General features: G+C 33.6%; 1 protein-coding gene across 1 annotated transcript; it reads left to right on the top strand.

Annotated features, from left to right (window-relative positions):
• The first annotated feature begins 1,620 nt into the window (after positions 1-1,620).
• Positions 1,621-2,585, top strand: LOC134258614 (fibrinogen-like protein 1). The gene is made up of 2 exons (XM_062741165.1): positions 1,621-1,804; positions 1,909-2,585. Exons 1-2 carry the CDS (start codon positions 1,663-1,665, stop codon positions 2,583-2,585), a joined length of 819 nt encoding a protein of 272 aa, XP_062597149.1. The 5' UTR covers positions 1,621-1,662.
• Positions 2,586-19,844: the final 17,259 nt, after the last annotated feature.

Genomic DNA, 19,844 nt, shown 5'->3' with positions numbered 1-19,844 from the left:
GTATGATAAGGTCCGATGAATCCACACACTCTCATTAAACTGTTAGAAAACAGCACTTATATGATACTGCTGATATGAGACTGCTGATATTCTTGTTTCAGAAATCTGTTTGTCAATAACTTACCTTGTTTTAGAAATTTTACATACGTGGAGCATGCCCTTGCGTATCGAATCAACTGAGATACATGAACTCCGTATGCAGGTGATGAAGGTATATTGCTGCATAAGTACGGGAAGTTGACGATTGAAAAGTTAAAGTCATCTCGTGTATCCTGTAGCTTGGCTGTTAGATTACCATTAATGTCTTTCTCAAGCAATATGTCCCACTTTTGTTTACAATTAGTATGTTTATAACAAAAGAATTTTGCAAATGACCAATGACAAAGTAAGTGAATTTACGAATTTCAATTTTATTGAAAAAGCATCTGTCAATGATATAAAAAAGCCTGCACTTTAATCGTGGGGAATTTAAAGATGAAAATTCGTTTGTTTTTAAGCTGTCGATTTTAGTAAAATCCTGTGATTTCAAATTTTCCAAAAGTTTCTTGGAATTCTTAAGTATCAACATATGATTTTCATCACTTCTTGAATATATTGTTGCAAAGTACTCTTGAAGTTTCTCTTTCACTAATGTTAATATGTTAATGAGGAGTAATGAAAGAGGCTTGGTTGAACATTTACTAGAACCTGCTAAGAATCTTCATTTGTAAGGATTTATATGAAGTATCGGAATCCAATATAGATATGTTTATTCAAATTCAAGAAAAAATGTTTAAAAAAGCTTTATTGACCATATCCAAAACTAAAATAAAACTAAAAACTAAGTTCCTTAATATAAAGCGCTTTTATTTGCAACACTTCTAAGTTAGTCAAAAAGATTTTTAAAGTTCTACATGTGACAATTATCAAACTGTGACATTTTTGTCAAGATGTTACTTTTCGTTGAACAAAAGATTATTTATCGAGGTCTATGAGGAAAACATGCCTTTTTTTTCTTTATTCTGTGAAGCTCTCGGATCGAGGCTTCAAATGATTTTTTATTCATGAACGTCAGTTCCGTTTTTAAATTACTCTTCATTCCAATATTTGTAGCGAATCAGCAATGAAGACAGACAGGGCACTTTTTATATGCGCCTGGCTCTCTATGATTATTCAAGTGAATGGACAGTATTTTCGGGAATTGTATTATAAAAAAGTCGAAATATGTGGAGAAAATAATATTCTTGGATTGTCATCTAAAGTTAAGGAATTACACTTAAATATTGGTCTTTCTGATAGAACGGTCCGCTGCGCGTTACGATGCTTTGAGGAAACAAGATGTGACGGGATTAATTTGTGTAAGAATGAATCAGGAACGTTTTGCCAATATGTGGAAATTTTAAATTCAGTATGATGTGGAGATATTTTTGGATGTCGTCAATTGCATATTTATACAAAAGGTAATAATAATAGCTGTCCTAACACATAAGAAATAATTTTAAAAAAATGTATCGACAATGTATGTACAAAAAAAATAATTTTTAATTATATAGAATGTATCTAAGTGCATGTACAAAGTTTTAATATGACTGTAAAAAGTTATCACACAATTTTCAAATTTAATGTTTTACTTAGCTTGATGGTATACCTTTATTCGATAACAATACATCCGTGACACTGGAAATGACATCACTATCAATGACATCATATCCTGTTACCTTGGAAATGACATCAATGTTGGGGACATCACAATCTGTTACCCTGGAGACGACGTCACTGTCAATGACAACAACCTTGTACGACCCTAATTATCCATGGAATGGAGGTAAATATGAAACCTCTTATGCCCCCCATTCTCTCTCTGAAACACACGAAACTGCTTAAACCCCCACCCCTGATTTCAGTCAATTATTTTACTTGTATTTTCAGACTGTTCCAATGTTTTGGGTGGTGGTCCACCAGCAAGTAATGTCTACACAATTATTCCATCGGGAGCACCAGGGCCAATTTCAGTCTATTGTGATGTGAAGCCAGAAGGAGTTTTTACACGCATCATGGAGCATGGCGGGAACTGTGGCGTTGACGACTGGAACCTTCCTATGTCGGATTACATCAGTGGATTTGGGCAGGATGTATCGTGCGATCATTGGATAGGACTACAAAATATGTTCTATCTTACAAACACGATCAGTAACTACAAACTGGAAATCAACATAAGGCTTGAAAATGGTAACAACGATTCGATACATTATGGATCTTTTTTGGTCAAAGATCCAACGGCCTGGACATTGCGACTTGATTCATTCAGCGGAAGTACCAATAATTACCTTGGCAACGGTTTTGATAACCTACCCACCGCAAGCAGTGCGGATTTAATTGATAATGAAGATTTTGAAGCAAATGGAGTGAATGTTTACGGATGTTCAGGAGGGGATAAATCTGGGTGGTGGTTTTCTCCTAATTGCTTGAATACAAACCTTTGTTTACCTTTAGGACAAGTCGAAAAAGCACTTTATCCTACAACGAGACAAATATTATGGCCAGAATTATCAGGAAATGATCAAGTAGTAAAACATGTAACAATGCAAATTAGAAAAACAAATTAGAATAATGAAGTAAGTTTTGAAACCTTCAAATTAAAAGTGAAGATGTTTGGCTTTATGTTAATACAAAATTAATCATAATTATATTGTTCATGTTTAAGTATTTTCCCCCCTCCTTCGCAAAAGTTAGGGAATATTAATTTATCGTAATTGTCTGTCCGTCTTCAGGCTTTAAAGCTTTAATCTTGTTCACATCTTTTGAATGGGAAGAGTTTAGACCTTCAGAGTCATGTGTTTTACTCGTGACAAGATCTTTCTAAATGCACTTTTTTTTACCCATAGCCTTTGTTTTCCCTGAAAAATATACAACCTGTATATATTGAGGGATCTCAAAAACCTTCCTCTCCTCCAAAATTACGTAAAAACATAAAATTGTGTGCTTTAAAACCAGGAAATATAAATCAATTATTTTTCCATTTCTTAAAATCTAGGGAGAAAATTCAATGAAAATTTGAGAAGAAAGAGGAGCTCGCAATAGCCATTCCTGTGAATGAAAATGATAAACATCTAAATTGTAGAGATTTCTCTTTAGAAAAAGGAAGTCCTGAAAATTTTCCCATCGCCTTTCGTATCACCACAGTTGGCGAATAAGGACAAGAAACAAGTAATTATTTATGATTTATAAATACATGTACATGTACACCAGGCTTGTGGGTGAATTATATGGTAAAGTAATGCATTACATTACCATTACTTCATGAATTTTGAATTAAACTTAAAAAAGGGTAAGGCAGCACATTTACATTGGCCTCTGATAAAAGTAGAGTGCCTATGTTTTAAGCGCTAAGCGCATGCTTAGGTAGGCATTGAAAATTTCCATGGTCTTTTTATCAACTCCCCCTATCGACCATGTTTACTAGTATCTCTTATCAACGCCCCCTACCGAGCCTAGTATGTTTTTTTTAAACATGTTTCATAACAGAGAATATATATCTAGGTCATTCTTCGATGGATAATTCTTTTCACCGATGAATTGATAATACTATATCAACAATTGTGTTAAGTTTATGTTTATTGTCCGTCAATTATCATACAATTTCCTCTTACAGAAAAAAATGTTATTCTGTGTATGTGTATTATTGAACGATGAAATTTTCAATCCCTGGTCGGATTCTGCTCGTGTATAGATTTCTAAACTGAGAACCGGTATTGTTTAATTTTTATTAATCAGAATTCGTGTGTAGATTTCTAAACTGAGAACCGGTATTGTTTAACTTTTATTAATCAGAATTCGTATTCGTGTGATCTAGTTAAGAAAAAAAGTTTTGTCTGTCATGGTAACTTCTCGGCAAAACAAGCTCTCTTGATACATTTGACAAAGTTCTCCATCGAACGTGTGTTTCGACCAAGGCAAACTGATCTTGCGGACACAGGTATGAGTACTGTTTGTCAGGAGATTGGGCGACCGTAATGCTACGGACTCACGAAATTTACACCAGTTCCATAACCAGACAGGACAGTGCAGTTTTTTTTAAAAAGTCATTAAATACTGTTTAACATATCAAATCTAAAAGTCGAATATCTTTGGATATGGGGTAACCCATATATGTTCTTGTTTAAAATAGATGTTGTATATTATGTTCGATTTCAAAATGACGAACTCTTTGAGGAGTGATACAGCACTAAGCTTACGAAATACAGCACCACTGAGCAAGTTATGTAACACTACCAGTCATCTAAAAATATATACAACAGGAAATCCCCGACCCTCTGTCGGCTACTTTTAGCGTAGGAGTTATCATAATAGGTGTTAATCAGTACAGTCGATATTAACTTTCGTGTGTGTACGGAAATACTGTGTTTGTGGATACTGCAGTCTATAATGGCGGATTATCAATATGGTGCCAGTTGTAACATAACCACATATTACGTCATAATCGGTGATGAAATAACATGTAAAATGTTGTTAAAATCAACAGTTCTTGTGTAATTTTATTCTAAATTCAAAGATTGTTTTTTAAACATTTAATTTTGGAAATTATTATAAATAAAACTTTTAAAGATCTGGCCATCATTTAGATATTGTGAAGTTGCCCAATCCACACATTAGTTTCTCTCTACCCTGCAGTCTGACGTCAGTGACGTCATAGACGTAGTGTTTGAATTCTCAGTGCAGCGAGATCAAGTACACCCTCCGTCATGATCAGTTTTATTTCATAATAATTTAATTTTATTTGTATTCTCGCCTCTCATTGGTTGATTTCCAAAAAGGAACGCATAACATTTTGTATAATCTGACACCCCCTTGACGACCAGCTTAATCATCATATCCATGCAATCCCCTCATTTACAGTCCTTGTTATTCATGGAAATTCCAGATTTAATAAATGTACCTTCAACTTTAAACAATTACTCGTTCTTACCTCATGTAAACAAACATCATGGCTGCAAGATCTATGTATCAGTTATTACCTCCCCTCGCTTCAAATCACTTCCGTTACTACGGTTGTATTATTGCGCGGTAAATTTGAACTTATAAAAAGCAACACAATTTTACATCAAAAGTTGTTTAATTATTTTAAAATTAAATTATAAGGAATGACTTTAATTCTTGGCCATATTATCGAGTATAATCTGGCACTATTTTACGCTTTTTTATAATCCGCAACCAGCATTATACACCGAACACTGCCCCAAACCAGATTATACTCGATACAGCACCATGTATCGTAATAAATTTCTGAAGCAGATTTTTTTAAATTAATATTTTTCCATGTTTAGTAACTGAGATTCTCTCTATTTAAATAATTTTGAATGTTTATGTTTTCGTGTGACGTCACAATTGATTTCCCGCATTCGGAAAATACACACGTGAAGCGTTTTTATCATGCTTACGTCTAATTCAACTATGTTCTTTATTGAGGTAAGCTTCACCCTGTGATATTTATATATGCAGTAAATAATTACGATGAAGGACTGACATTCAATCGTAAATTTAGAAATATTTATTGACAGAATTTTTTCCAAATGAGGTTTTTGTCGTTGAAGCTGCCTTGCAAAATGCAGAAATTATCCCACCCAAATACTATATAAAATTAAAACAATTGCTTTCAGTGTGTATTTGAGTATATAGTGTTAAATATCTGTGTAAAAATTCGTGGATTATGGGCCCGTAAACCTGAAGTATCTAAACTCCATACAAACTCTAAACCGGGCGGTATTTGTGGGGCGATATCTTTTAATTAATCAAGAAATCCCATAACAGGACCGTTTTAAAATGTTAAGTTTATATTAAATTAGTAATATAAAAAAATACGAAAATTGACAGGAATTTTTTCAAAATAAAATAAGTACTGGCAAACACCAATTATGTCACAAATCTTATTTCTGCAGTGTAATTCGAAAAAGTTAATAAAAGTACCTTAAAAAGGTTTAATGCGCACATGTATTTAAAAGTCTCATCAAAATTTCAAGAATTTAAACATCAAATTGGAATCTAATAGTAGTATATGTAGAAATCCTTGAAAAAAAAATTAACTAGGTTATATATATATAGTTTGAATCTTCAATTTGTATATTCATTTCCTAATTTTCACGCCATCTTCTAGGTCTTTATTTCAAACAATGTATACAAACGAGCCTTTTTTATTATATTACACTTGCATCATGCAGAGAGCTATCAATGATAATGATTTCACAGCATCTCATTATCCATTAGTAGCACAAATTTTAAATTTGAACGCATTTATATAGATAGTCTATACTTAATTAATTTGTAGTCTTTACCTGTAACAAAATATTTTGATGCAAAAAATTTCTTTAGACTGAACGCTTGGGTGTTGTGCCTATTTCATTCTTGTCAGCACGTTTTACATCGTCGTCGCAAACCACTGCTAAAATGTACGATCCTCTGTCATTAGCTTTATGCGGACTATGGACCGTGGCTTGAGACGGTGGTTTTACATGATAGTGAAAAAACTGAAGCATTTAAAAGTATTTCCGCCAAAATGAGTCAAAGGAAAATACTCACGAATTTTAATATGACATATTTTTATTTCTAAGTAGAAGGGTATTTAATTTAACATTTTTATTTTAAAAACAAATATTTACAAATCAGCTTCAAATATAACACAAGAAAAAGAATGGTCAAACGTTTTTAATTTTCGGTACAAATCAATTATAATTCATGTGCATGAGAGTCAGAGATGAAGGATAAGAATAGTTTTTCATCAAAATGACAAAAAGACAAATGCAATATCGATCCTTATACCCAAAATTGATATTATAGCAATGTAATGAAAAAAGAAGTAAAGTCTTCGGGGATTTTTGTTACATGTTGATAGCAACATGCTGCACGATGAGGGATTGGTATTACAATAAATGTGAAATATTGAAAAAAAATTGTTTTGTTATTCAACTGTACCATATTCCACACAAAGTTTAAAAGTATACCTAGTAACTTTATTGATTGCGTGTATATATTACTAGTTCCCATGCTAGGATTTTTTTTGTAAAACCGTTTATATAAAAATTATAACTTTATAAATATCTATTAAGGGGAGAAAAATTAAAATAACTAAAAACACTTCAAACAAAATATAAAACCATTTTAAAAATCTTTTATTCATAATCCTAATATTCGTATAGATTATATAGGGACTATAAATAGACTATATAATAATACCTAATAATATAAAAATAATATCTCATTTCTCCCTGTGCACTTTCAAACACAACTGCCAATAGATCGATCATCTATGCGGCCGATAATAACATAAAAAAGGCACGGTCGTCGACAGTCAATTTTGAATTTCAGTAAGTATGAATAATATTCTTGAGAGCAGAATGATTTATTGTTCAAAATTTCACTAGAGAGTTTTGTGTTCTCCACTTTACGTTCAAGATAAGGATATCAGCAACATCTTAGGCATTCAAAATTTGCCCCCCCCCCCCCCTTAAAAAACAAAAAACAAAACAAACACATCGCAGAAACATGGACCCACAATGCAACACAAGTAATCTTGTTCTCCGGACTTGTAACTATGGTGCGGAAAACAAAGAAGGTTATAAAAGTAACTCACTTGCTTTAAAAAATTGCACAAAGATAGCAAATTAGAGTCTCTTTGTTATTTTTTTCCTGCATATTTAAAGACTTTGTTATAGTAATACAACTTTCATTCGATGTTATTTAATTCATGTAACAGTCAACTGGGTTTATTTCAATTAAACAACGCCGCCGCCCCCCCCCCCCCCCCCCCCCAGCTGCCCCGTCAAAATATTACATGTACCTATTCAAATGCAGTAAGGAGTTTAATTTCACATGGATTTCAAATTCAACCCATGCTTAGCGCTTTTCAGTACTTTCAGTACTTTGATTTTATTCCTTTATGGAACATGTACAATCAATTTGCCATGGTCACCATACACTTGACCAGCTTATGCAATTAACGGTAATGTAATGAAATGGGCTTTTTTTTTATCTTCTCTGAACAATACACGATCAAGTTAATAGTTAGCTAACCCTGTTTAATGCCAGTTTTTTTTTTATTCCTTTACGGTACATGTACAATCAGTTTGTTGTGTCACCATACACTTGACTAGCTTACTTAACGGTTATGTAAACACAGTTAGAAGAAATGGGATTTTCGAACACTTCTCTGAACAATACAGGATCAAATTAATTGTTACATAACCCTGCATAGTGCCTGTTTTTTTTTTTTATTCCTTTATGGTACATGTACAATCAGTTGCCATGGTCACCATAAACTTGACCAGTTTAATTAACGTTTTTGTAATAGTAAGATCTTACAGACTTAGGACAGAACCTCAGCCAATCGAATGAATGGATTAAAAATAAACTCCCACGACTGTGTCATATATAATGCTCAACTTGACCGCTCGTTGTACATATCGAGCACGCAATCAATATCGAACACACGCGGTTTCAGAGTGGACACCAATTGCAACCCATTCAGGGTAACACGGGATTAAATGAAATAGCTTGATTTACTGTCGAAATGGTATGGTGAAGATTTTAAAGCTAGTTAGATAATGAATATCATTGTAAAAAGAATCGTAATATCTATATTTTTTTAAAAAAATAATTGTGTTAAGATGACAAGGCCCTTTTAAGCAGGAGTAGGCATCGCCGTCTAGTGTTATATAAATATATGATGAAAATTGTTACTTTAATCCGTCTTCAAAGACAAGGTTTGTCTCTGATATACATGACGATGGTTTTATTTTCTGTATGTACCGAAATGTGAAAAAATAATATTCAGAAAGGCGACAAAAGATTACAGCGGAAATAAAAAGGTGTAACAAGGCCTAGAAAATTTAAATATCATTGAAAACAGCACATGAGTTTTCAATAGTTTCTCTTTGTGTGCTGAACAAAAACCAATAAAAACAACCCCATATAACTGTCAAGTGAACCAATCAAACATCGTTAAATATTTCAGAAATAGAAGAATTCTTCACATTGAAGAATCAAAAGTAGGTTATGTTCTAAGTAAACACAATTAGAAGAAAGAACTTTCTTAAACACTTCTTTAAAGAATACACGATCGAACTAATTGTTAGATAACCCTGTATAATGCCTGGCTTTTTTTTAATTCCTTTATGGTAAATGTACAATCAGTAAGTCAAAGTCACCTTAAACTAGACCAGCTCAATTAACGGTTTTGCAAACACAGGTAGAAGAAAGGAGCTCTTTTGAACACTTTTCTGAACAATACTTTACACTCATACAGGTAAGTGGCTGGCGAACGAAGCGGCAATGTAACGGTAATGTATACTTTTATAAGAAACTGTTATGTAAAGTTTTATGTAGCGGTATTGACTATGTAGCGTTAATGAAAGTTTCGAATATGTAGTGGTAATGATACGCACCCGTAGAGGCATTGACTGTGTATTTGATGACACTCTTTTCAAAATATGACAATTATAAGCTTAGAATTTATATATATATTTAACACTCATACCGGAATCTTTTTTTAAAAAAGATTTTTCAAAGTTTTTAAATTTTCTTTGAAATGGAATGCTATTTAGAATAAGTATTACATATTCTATGTGAATTTCAAAATTTCGAAAGAATAAAAAGTGTAATTAAATAGATTAACACAGAATGTTTCTTTAAAAAGGTTTAATAACTTTTCGTATTCACTTCAATCGTTTGAAAGAATGTTCAATGCAAACAATAATTTTCACTTCCATTTATATTTCTTTTAAAATAGCTTTAAAAAGATAGTGTTTTGTTAAGTAAGCATTACTCTCGGTTTGAGAAAGTATAGTACCATTACATATAATGCATTTTGTTTTTGGAATTTCACATCATTAGCATTACATCCAGTTCAATTAATGGTAATCATTACATTAAATATCACCATAACCTTGATTCGGGCCCATAGGAAACAATTTCAGTTGGGAAGGATTAGCCATATATTTTCAGTTCGGGGCACAACCAACTACCAAACATTCCTTGACAAGGTAATAAAAAAGGCCATCAGACGTTTTAAAGGGACCGATAGTTGTTTTTATTGCGCAATATTTCGCGCATCATAGTAAAATGAAGCGTATTTACTCCTTTAAAGCATCCCTTTTCACTTAATAAATAAAATAACAGAAAATTAAGAATATAAACTTAAGGTTTGAATATGTAATTACAATTTTATGTAACTGAATTTTCAAGCGATTTTTCAACTGATAGGTAGTTTAACGTTCAGTGTGTTTTGACATTATGATAAACTGAAGCTCTTAAAGAAATGGATTATAAAATGTTAACAAAGAAAAGTAATAAACATACGCTCTTGAAATTTTAAACATAGAAATTTGAGAATTTCTCCATTATTCTTATCTTATTTTCATATAAATATTTTGTACCCGTCATATTTTGTAGTACTCTAAAAAACAGGAACATTAGTTAATTATTGGTATTTTAAGATGCCCGCTCTGATGACAAGCCGGTAAGATTTTTCGTTTCTTACATATTATATGAAGTACAGTTTTACTTAACATATAGTTTGTACACAGAAGTCCATAGTAGTACATGTATATGCATAATTTCCCTAAAAGTGCTAAACTATATATATAATACTATAATAAATGTACTTGTATTTTGAGACAAGACGGTCCCTTAAAAAACCTGGACGGTAGATTTCCCCCAAACTTTACAAGTACACTGAATGTAAGTTATATATGGGATAAAAATGAATAGTTTCGCTAATGTTGTTTTCACACAACAAAACCCCAGTCGTCTGCGTATAGTTTTCAAGAGAGGGAAACCCGGTAGTCCTGCTACATTTACAAAGTCGACCAAAACTAAAAATATGGCTTGAAATTAAAAAGCAACTTTCCTGACAAAAATTTAGTTGGGAGATTAATTTAATCATTGGGTGAAGAAGAAACGGGATTTCGGCGACATTCACGTGGGGCTCGCGAAGGTTCTACCCTACAGTTTGTTGATACATGCTATCATTTATCGTATCTCCATGGCTTTCAAAGAAAAAAGTCAATGTAAATCAACATAGAAATGCACTAATGACATGTAAAATTATTGCCATTTGAAGTGCAAATTGTATTGGAACTGCAGAAAGATATTTTGTTTGACATTTTGCCGCAATGACGTATGATTTTGTGGATTTTCCTTTCCTGCACCCCAATACACAAAACTTCAACATTTGTACTTAATCATGTTACATTCGTCTGAATGCAGACTAAAATGTTTAACCATTATTAATTTACCGGAGAGTTAAGATATTTTGATTCTGAGAATTGCTTTTACCTAACATTCCATTATAATTGTAAACCCTACATTATGCACGTGTCATTTTAGAATTCACGCGATACAAGTTAACAGATCTAAGTTGTACGACCCTTGATTTTCCGGCAGATTTTAATTACGTTAATTTTGTATGAGGAAAGAATATCTCTTTTTCTCAAAATGCTTAGTTCAACTTTTTGCCCTATTTCTGAATGATATATTGGGTAAATTTGAATGAAAAAGGACATGATTTGCAGCCACATTGCCGCTTTAATCTTTTGTGTTTCATTACATTGAAACGCTTCCAATGTATCATATGGAAAATACATCACAAAAGAAATTAAATTTATTTAAAGAGGTTATTCAATGATTTGTCGTTGAATATGAAATTTATTTCATGAGTGCGAGGGATTTGATTTGTGCCAAGCTCGAATGAAATTATAAAAAAAAAGTCTTTCTCACGAGTAAAATAAATTCTACATTTAACGAAATAACATTAAATTTCCAGTAATAAACACATTTTCTTTGATTTTTCCTTTATGGTAAGGCAGTCATAGACTGAATGATGTGATGGTTGAGCGACTGAGACGTCGTAGCTAAGTGATGTGATTGGAAGCATTGTAAACTCTGGCTTTAAGGAGGCCATGGGTCAACAAATTAACCACAAAATATAACCTAATTCCTAAGATAAGAAATCTTTAGCTGTAAACTATTATTTGGCAAAGAAAAAAATCATAAATGTTTGTTTAAAATTTGATCTTTTCATCATATCTTTACATGTTTATGGAGCTCTTGTTCTAAATGAGATTAAAATAGTCTAAAAATTGACACAACCGCCCAGCCTCTTTAAGCAACATATAACGGGAACTTTCTCAGTTTTGATCTCTGTAAGAATGGTTTATTGAATCGTTATCTATCTTAGAACTGGCTAAAGAATATTTTTACAACACTCGTCGTTAAATAGGGAAACCGAGAATTTTCCCACACTTCTGATATTTGTCTAACTGTGGAAGTCCTTTCACGCTGTGACAGAATAACATATTTTATATCATAGCTAATAAATAGTCTGTTATAAAATACTACTAAAAATCTAGAGAGTTTTAGTGTTTTTAATATCCTGACGTTTTATTGAACGCAAACTTTGTATTACGTATACTAGTATGCCCAAAACATTTCGAATACGAGCGTTCAATATCGAACGCCCCGTTGTAAACAAAAAAAGTCATATGGTCGAATTCTCAGAGCTAAATAAAAGAAAAGAAGTGGCATCAAGGTAAGATGAGTTTATTTTTTTCAACACAAAAATTAAATTATTTATCAAAAATTTAGTATGTATTACACCCATTAAAACCTAAATAAGCAAATCATAACACTTGGTAGGGTCATCGGAATGATCCGATATTGAACAGTTACAGGACACGTGTTCATTTGAATACAGTTACTAAAAAATCATCAATTTTTTGTCAGAATAATCAATATAAATTATGAGGAAATGATTTTGCTATATAATAAAGGAGTAATTGAACTTATATTAGTGAATATTGGCACTCGTTGGCTGTACAAATGCAGTCGCAAGCTCGTTTATTTGTACAGACAACTCGTGCCAATGTTCACCAATATAAATTCAATAACCCTATATTATTCAATGAATAAAATGCAGTATTTGACTGTAAAAATGTAATCAACATTTATATTTGATAATTGCGATTTTGTAATATTTAAACCCAATGATTTATAACATAAGCTTTTCGTCAAGGACAAGTACATAAAGCTGTTAAATGAATTTTCAGTCGGCATGCAAAATTTGGAGGTTTTTCAAGGAAATTTAAAAATAAAGATACAGTCATGTTCAAAACGAGTAGATGTATTATTTTAGAGGAAAATAGTTTGTGAACATGTTCCCATTGCATTTTGACTGAAAACGTGAATGACTGCAAGTTTGGGGAGGTGCGTACGCCATGCAATTCGGAATTTAACACCTTGTATTATTATGGGTAAAATCTATTAAAGAGACAAATGCCTAAAGCTCGAAAAACAAAACCCTATCCAATTTCATTTTCAGGTTAAAATTTTCAAAACAAAAATACTAGGTTGTAGTATGTTCTGTTTTTTTTTCTAAAGGAAAACTAATCCAAGAATGGCCTTGTATCGATAACTGCACTACATACATGTATAATAAGACGAGCTTATTAGCCCTTATCTAGAGGTCTAACAAGAATCTGCCTGTTGCACAATCCCATTCACTTTCTTGCAAATAAAATTGTAACCCGTCGGTAGAAATCAGAACAGAATTCAGAGTTCTTGGGTTTTGATATTTTCTATGTGGAGAATAAACCTACAACATTCATACAAAACACTAAACATTCATACTTTACACACAATTCACTAACTTTAAATATCCGTACTTTACATCAACTTTACATTTAAATTACTTATATATATATATATATATATATATATATATATATATATATATATATATATATATGTTACTGGAAATTATGAATTATAAATATAGATAAAACCTTACCAGTCTATATCACCCTATACGCTGTACAATGAATCGTGCTGCTACCTTGACGGTGTGCATGGATATGGGTATAGGCGGGCAGGTCTTTAAAACTGGTTTTGTTAGTATTGAATACAACTCACTCTTTCTCTCATACACCCCTTTCTCTCTATCATACTAAATCATTTGACACCAACAGCGAATGACAGTAAAACAGACAAACAATGAAGACTCTAAACACAAATAGGTGGATCCGACATCCAACATATGGCTACATATTCCCCCTGCCAGGAGAAAATGGCTCCTGACATTACCTCATAACCTATCCAAGGGTACCAGGGCATGGGCCAAGTGGTCATAAAAAAATATACAAGTTATCGTACATCAGTGGTAATACTGATGAAGAACAAACTTCATTGTTGTCATCATATAATATTTACACATACCTGTAATTAATTTATACACATAGTAAAAAATGATTAGAAGTATAACTTCATGAAAATTTCTATAACTAAAAACACACTGACACACAGACAAACTACACAAGTCTTTGACTAATCACATCTCTGATGATACAATACTAATGTCTCTAAGTAAACGCATTGCTGATTCACATTCTGGACATACTACCATACCCAATATCTCTCTGGTGCTCTACTGACTCTAGTTGATCTTCTGGGAGATAGAGTACTAATACTTGACGAATTCACTGAAATTGAAGATCTAGAATAAGAAGATGGTATAGTTGACTGATGAAAAGAAAATGGTTCGATGACTGTCGAAGAGATGAATGGTTTATAGTTGACTGTCGAGGAGAGGATTGAGGGCTTTGTCGATGACCACGCTGTGGTATGATGTATACCGGTACTCCGCTATCGCTCTCATCTGATGAACTTTGAGATGAATCATCTGAAGGAATGGTGCCTATGGTCTGATGACTTTGATTCTTTTTAACCTGTTTGGAAACTGGAGAAGAAATAGCATTAATAGGAATACAATTAAAAGGCAAAAGAAAATTTCTGTGTAGGGTACGGGTAGACCCTTTTCCATCCTCACGCCTAACAACATAAACTGGGATTTCTTCATTTGGAATACCTGAAATAATGTAAACATATTCATTCCACTTGTCTGCAAGTTTATGCTTTTCTTTGAAACCTACTTTTCTAACTAAAACTCTATCCACAATTTCTAACTTAGAATTTTTAACTTTCCTATCAAAATTTTCTTTATTTTTTTCTGCATTTTTCTTTGACTCTTCTACGGCAACGTTATAAGAGTACTGCAATCTTTCTTGGAGTTTATGAACATATGACTGATGATCTTTTGCTTCTTCATTCTGATTCCCTGCTTTTATTCCTAAGAATGCATCTAGTGACAGGCGTGAATGCCATCCAAACATTAAGCAATGTGAAGAATACCCAGTGGCATCATTTTTAACTGAGTTATAGGCATGCACTAATGTTGTAACATGATTTCCAATCTGCTTTCTGGCTTTCTTCTAGTGTACTCTGCATTTTAATAAGGGTTTGGCTAAATCTTTCAACTGATCCGTTGCCTTCAGGATGGTATGGCGTTGTTCTTGATTTCTTGATGTTAGCTATCTTGCAGAATTCTTTGATGACTTTGCTTTCGAAATTTCTCCCTTGGTCGCTATGGAGTTGATCTGGAAAACTGTAATAGACTATAAAATTTTCATGTAAAGCTTTAGCTGTTGTAGTTGCTAACTGGTTTTTCAATGGAACTGCGCAGGCGTATCTGGTGAAGTGATCTCTAATAAGAAGGATATTTTCAAACCCCCTCTACATTTCTCTAAGGACAAAAAATTAATACAGAGAATTTCTAATGGTTTGGTTGAAGTAATTGGATGAAGATTGGCTCTAGGTCTGATAGTGTTTTACTTCTGATACATCTCTCAAAGTTCTCTACCCTGGCTTTGATGTATTGCTCTAAACCTTGGTAATAAACTGTCTGCTTTGCTAGCCAAATGGTTTTCTGTATTCCTGGGTGTCCTACTTCTTTGTGAATTCCTACGAAAACTACATCTTTGAAATGATCCGGCAAACAAAGTTGAATAACTTTCTCTCCATCTAAAAAGGAATTTCTGTACAAAATTTCATCGATGATCTGAAGTTTCTTTCTCTTCAATATTTCTGTACCATATTTGATTCTTACCTACCCTTCTTTCCCTGCTCTAAAATCTCTATGACTCTGGCTATGGTCTTATCTTCTCTCCGTTCTTTCTTCCATTCGATGTCTGACATACCTGTTGCTGTAATCTCAACTGATGGAAAATTCTGTGATAATGTTTCTGCAGCTGAAATGTCTAAAGAAACTGAATTACAAATGGCTTTAACTAAATCTGAAAATAAATAAGATTTTCTGGAAAGAGCGTCTGTATCCGAGTTGAATTTTCCAGGACGGTAAGAAATACTAAAATTGTAATTGGCAAGAGCAGAAACCCATCTATGAGTGGTTGCATCTAACTTTGCTTTGGAAAGTACACAAGTCAATGGATTGTTGTCGGTAATGACTTCAAATTGGTTTCCATACAAGTAATCGTAGAATTTGTCTGTAATGGCCCACTTTAACGCTAAAAACTCTAACTTGTGAGCAGGATAGTTTCGCTCAGCTGGTCTTAACCCTCTGCTTGCATAGGCGATTACCTTGTCTACTTCATCTTGTCTCTGGTATAACACTGCACCAAGTCCATGACTGCTGGAATCTGTATGGACAATGTATGGCTTGGTGTAGTCTGCGTATGCTAAAACTGGTGGCTGGGTTAGTAAATCTTTGATGGTCTCAAATGCTGTTTGATAGATAGTGTCCCATTTCCATGCTGGTTCTTCATGTTTCTTTCTGACTTTTCGTACAGTACTGTGTCCCTGTAACAAAGAATTTAGAGGTCGGACTATCCGAGAATAATTCTTGATAAACCTACGATAATACCCTGAGAATCCTAAAAGCTGCCTCAGCTCTTTGATGTTCTTTGGTGTTTTCCATTCTCTAACTGCTGATAACTTTTCTGGGTCTGCGGAAATTCCGTGTTCTCTTACAACATGGCCTAAATAGGTGACTGATGATCTAAAAAATCACATTTAGAAGGCTTCAGTTTTAAGTTACGTTCTGAAAGTTTTCCAAAGACTGATTCTAATCTACTAATGTGGTCTTCAGATGTTTTTGAAAAAATCAAAATGTCATCCAAGAAAATAAGGCATTCTTTCAATAACATGTCTCCCATACATTTCTCCATCAGTCGCTGGAATGTGGCGGGTGCGTTGGTAAGACCAAAACTCATACGTTTACATTCGTAAAACCTTAAATTTCCAATGGAGAATGCTGTCTTTGGCTTGTCTTCTTCAGCCACGGCCACTTGCCAATATCCAGATCGCAAGTTTGGAAAAGAATTTGGATCCCGATAAGGTATCTACTACATCACCAAATCTGGGAAGCACATATGCGTCTTTTCTGGTCTTAGAGTTTAGAATCCTGTAGTCTATGCAAAATTTTAAGCTTCCGTTCTTCTTTCGAACAAGTACCACGTTTGAGGAAAATGGGCTATCTGATTCTCTAATTACCTCAGCATCCAGCATATCCTTGATGTGTTGGCGTATTTCATCATACATTCCAGGTGGAATCTTGCGGTATGGTTGCTTAAAGGGTCGATCATCTTCTAAAACAATCCGCTGCTCTACCAAGTCTGTTTTGCCTAAATCGTTTGCATTCCTGGAAAACACATGACTCCATTTGCATAAAATTTCTGAAAAAATCTCATTCTGTTCAGTGGTCAGGTTTGTCTTGTCAATATGTACATCTGGTAAATTGGACAAATTGTGTTCACTATGTACAGTGCTATTAGAAAACTTCTGAGATACTAAGTTGTCCACTATCTTAACTTGACTAATCTGACACACATCAGACTTCGGTCTTATGGTAATAGACTTTGCAGTAATATTGAAGATTTTCACTTGAATTCTACTGCTGTTTGACTTAGTATCTAGTTCAACACTTTTGGACAAACAATGTAGTTTGACTCATTGTCAAAGCATTCAGTAAAATACTGTGTATTCTCACCCTGAACTCCTCTAACCAGACCTTGAACTACATAGGATTGGTATGGCTCAACCACAATCGACTTTTTACTCATTGAACGCACGCAGTAAGATCCTCCCATGCTGTTGACTGCTAACTTCTTGAGGAACATCTTCAACATCTGAAACAGAATCTTTGTAAAATCTTATCACATGTGTTCCCAGTATGACAGGACATTGTGTATTGAACTCATTGTCTGGAACGACTAGAATAGGTACATAGAGCTCTTGTTCACACAGTAAAGGAATGTTCACACAACATTCTATATTGCCGAGATATATGGTAACGCAGAACCATCAGCTACAGACACTTAAAGAGAATTAATATCTCGTAACTCAGGTTTGTCAATAAGAGATTTGTAACCTGACAGAGAAATGGTACTGACCATAGACTCACTGTCTATAATTACTAACATTGCCTGATCTTGAATCATGACAACACTTTTGTTACTTTCACCCACTAACTGACAACTTTGTTGGCCATTAGATTCACCAACCTTTGATTGGCCATCAGCAAAGGTGGTTAATCTTTTGACTCATTCTGTCTTGTAAATTTATTATCTGAATATCTCTGTTGTCCTCTGTTGTTTATGAAGTGTCTACCGTTACCTCTGTAACCTCTACCTGTGCCATAATTTCCTCTGAAATTTCAACCTACAGCGGAGTGAATTTCAAGTCTCTCTAAAATCTTGTTAAATTTGTCATCCATCTTGGTTTCTATTTCACTCACCATAGCATCCAGCTCTCTTTCAAGTGCTGACAAGCTTTTATCTGTCTCATCTGTATCATTTGTAATCACATAGCTGTGAACTTTCTTATCTCTAGGTACACTTGTACTAACCTCACCTGATTTACCTCCACTGCTGATGCTAATTCCCTTTTCTACCTGTCTTATCTCTCTTATCAGTGAGCAACTGATCATAGCTCTGAATAGTATCCTACTTATGTCTAGTTTGGGACTTAAGTTTTTCACAACGTAAAGAAGTCCAAAATTTGTGACGTAAGAGATCATTTTTAGCATCCTTGCGCAAATGATTGTTGTCAATAGCTGTTTGTAAAAGTGACTCAATTCTACAACCAAAAGATGTGACATTTCATTTGGTAACTGAAAAGAATTGAAAAACTCCTGCATTATCATTCCATTTGTGAAATATCTGAAAACAATGCATCAAGTTTGTCTAAAATCTCACCAGTAGTTGCTTTCTCACCGAGAGGTATCAACATCTTCCTAGCTGTGCCTCTAAGAGATCTACGCATTGCTTGTAACAAATGACTAGAACCTAACTCTGGATTACTGTAGACATCTGATCTCAAATCTCCATTCTGAATAACTTACATCTCCTTTCTGGGTGGTTCATCACATGAGAATTGTGGAATCTTGGGAATTACTTCAGTTGAAATAATCTGAGAATGTCCCATACTGTATCCTACTACCTGATCATCTTTTGTCTGATTCAAACTGAAAGTATCTGACAGTTTAGCTCTACCTCTTCCAACAGAATATGTTTTAGGAAATGTTCCTGAAACACCTTTGGGCGTGCTTATCTTTGGCAGTGTATCATACTTACCACTTGCAACCAATTTTTTTTATCATAGCATCTTCTGAACCTAACTCCTCACCACCTGAGTGTCTTGATTTTCTTTCTTTGACATACTTACTTCCACTTGCAGAAGACAAAAACAAAACACAGAAAAAAACCAGGAACAACCGTACGTCGCGAGTACGAGTATCAGATAGAATTCTATAACTCAAGCTCGGTGTCAATGAACATGTAAACATTTGAAAACAAAATTTCTCACATACTCACACAAACTGAAACAAAAATAAAACTAAGTGACATTTGATATGTTCAACAGAAAAACACAATAAATTCTTTCAAAAAGAAATAAGTAATTATGTAAAATGGAAACCTCTGAGATCTCTTTTCTGTACTCTAATTAAATAACCCCTGTAAACTAAATGG

Source organism: Saccostrea cucullata, unplaced genomic scaffold (genome assembly GCF_032062105.1).
Source record: "Saccostrea cucullata isolate Sc308-1 unplaced genomic scaffold, CSIRO_AGI_Scuc_v1 ctg2339, whole genome shotgun sequence".
NCBI lineage: Eukaryota > Metazoa > Mollusca > Bivalvia > Ostreida > Ostreidae > Saccostrea > Saccostrea cuccullata.
This window is presented reverse-complemented; position numbering and strand designations above follow the sequence as displayed.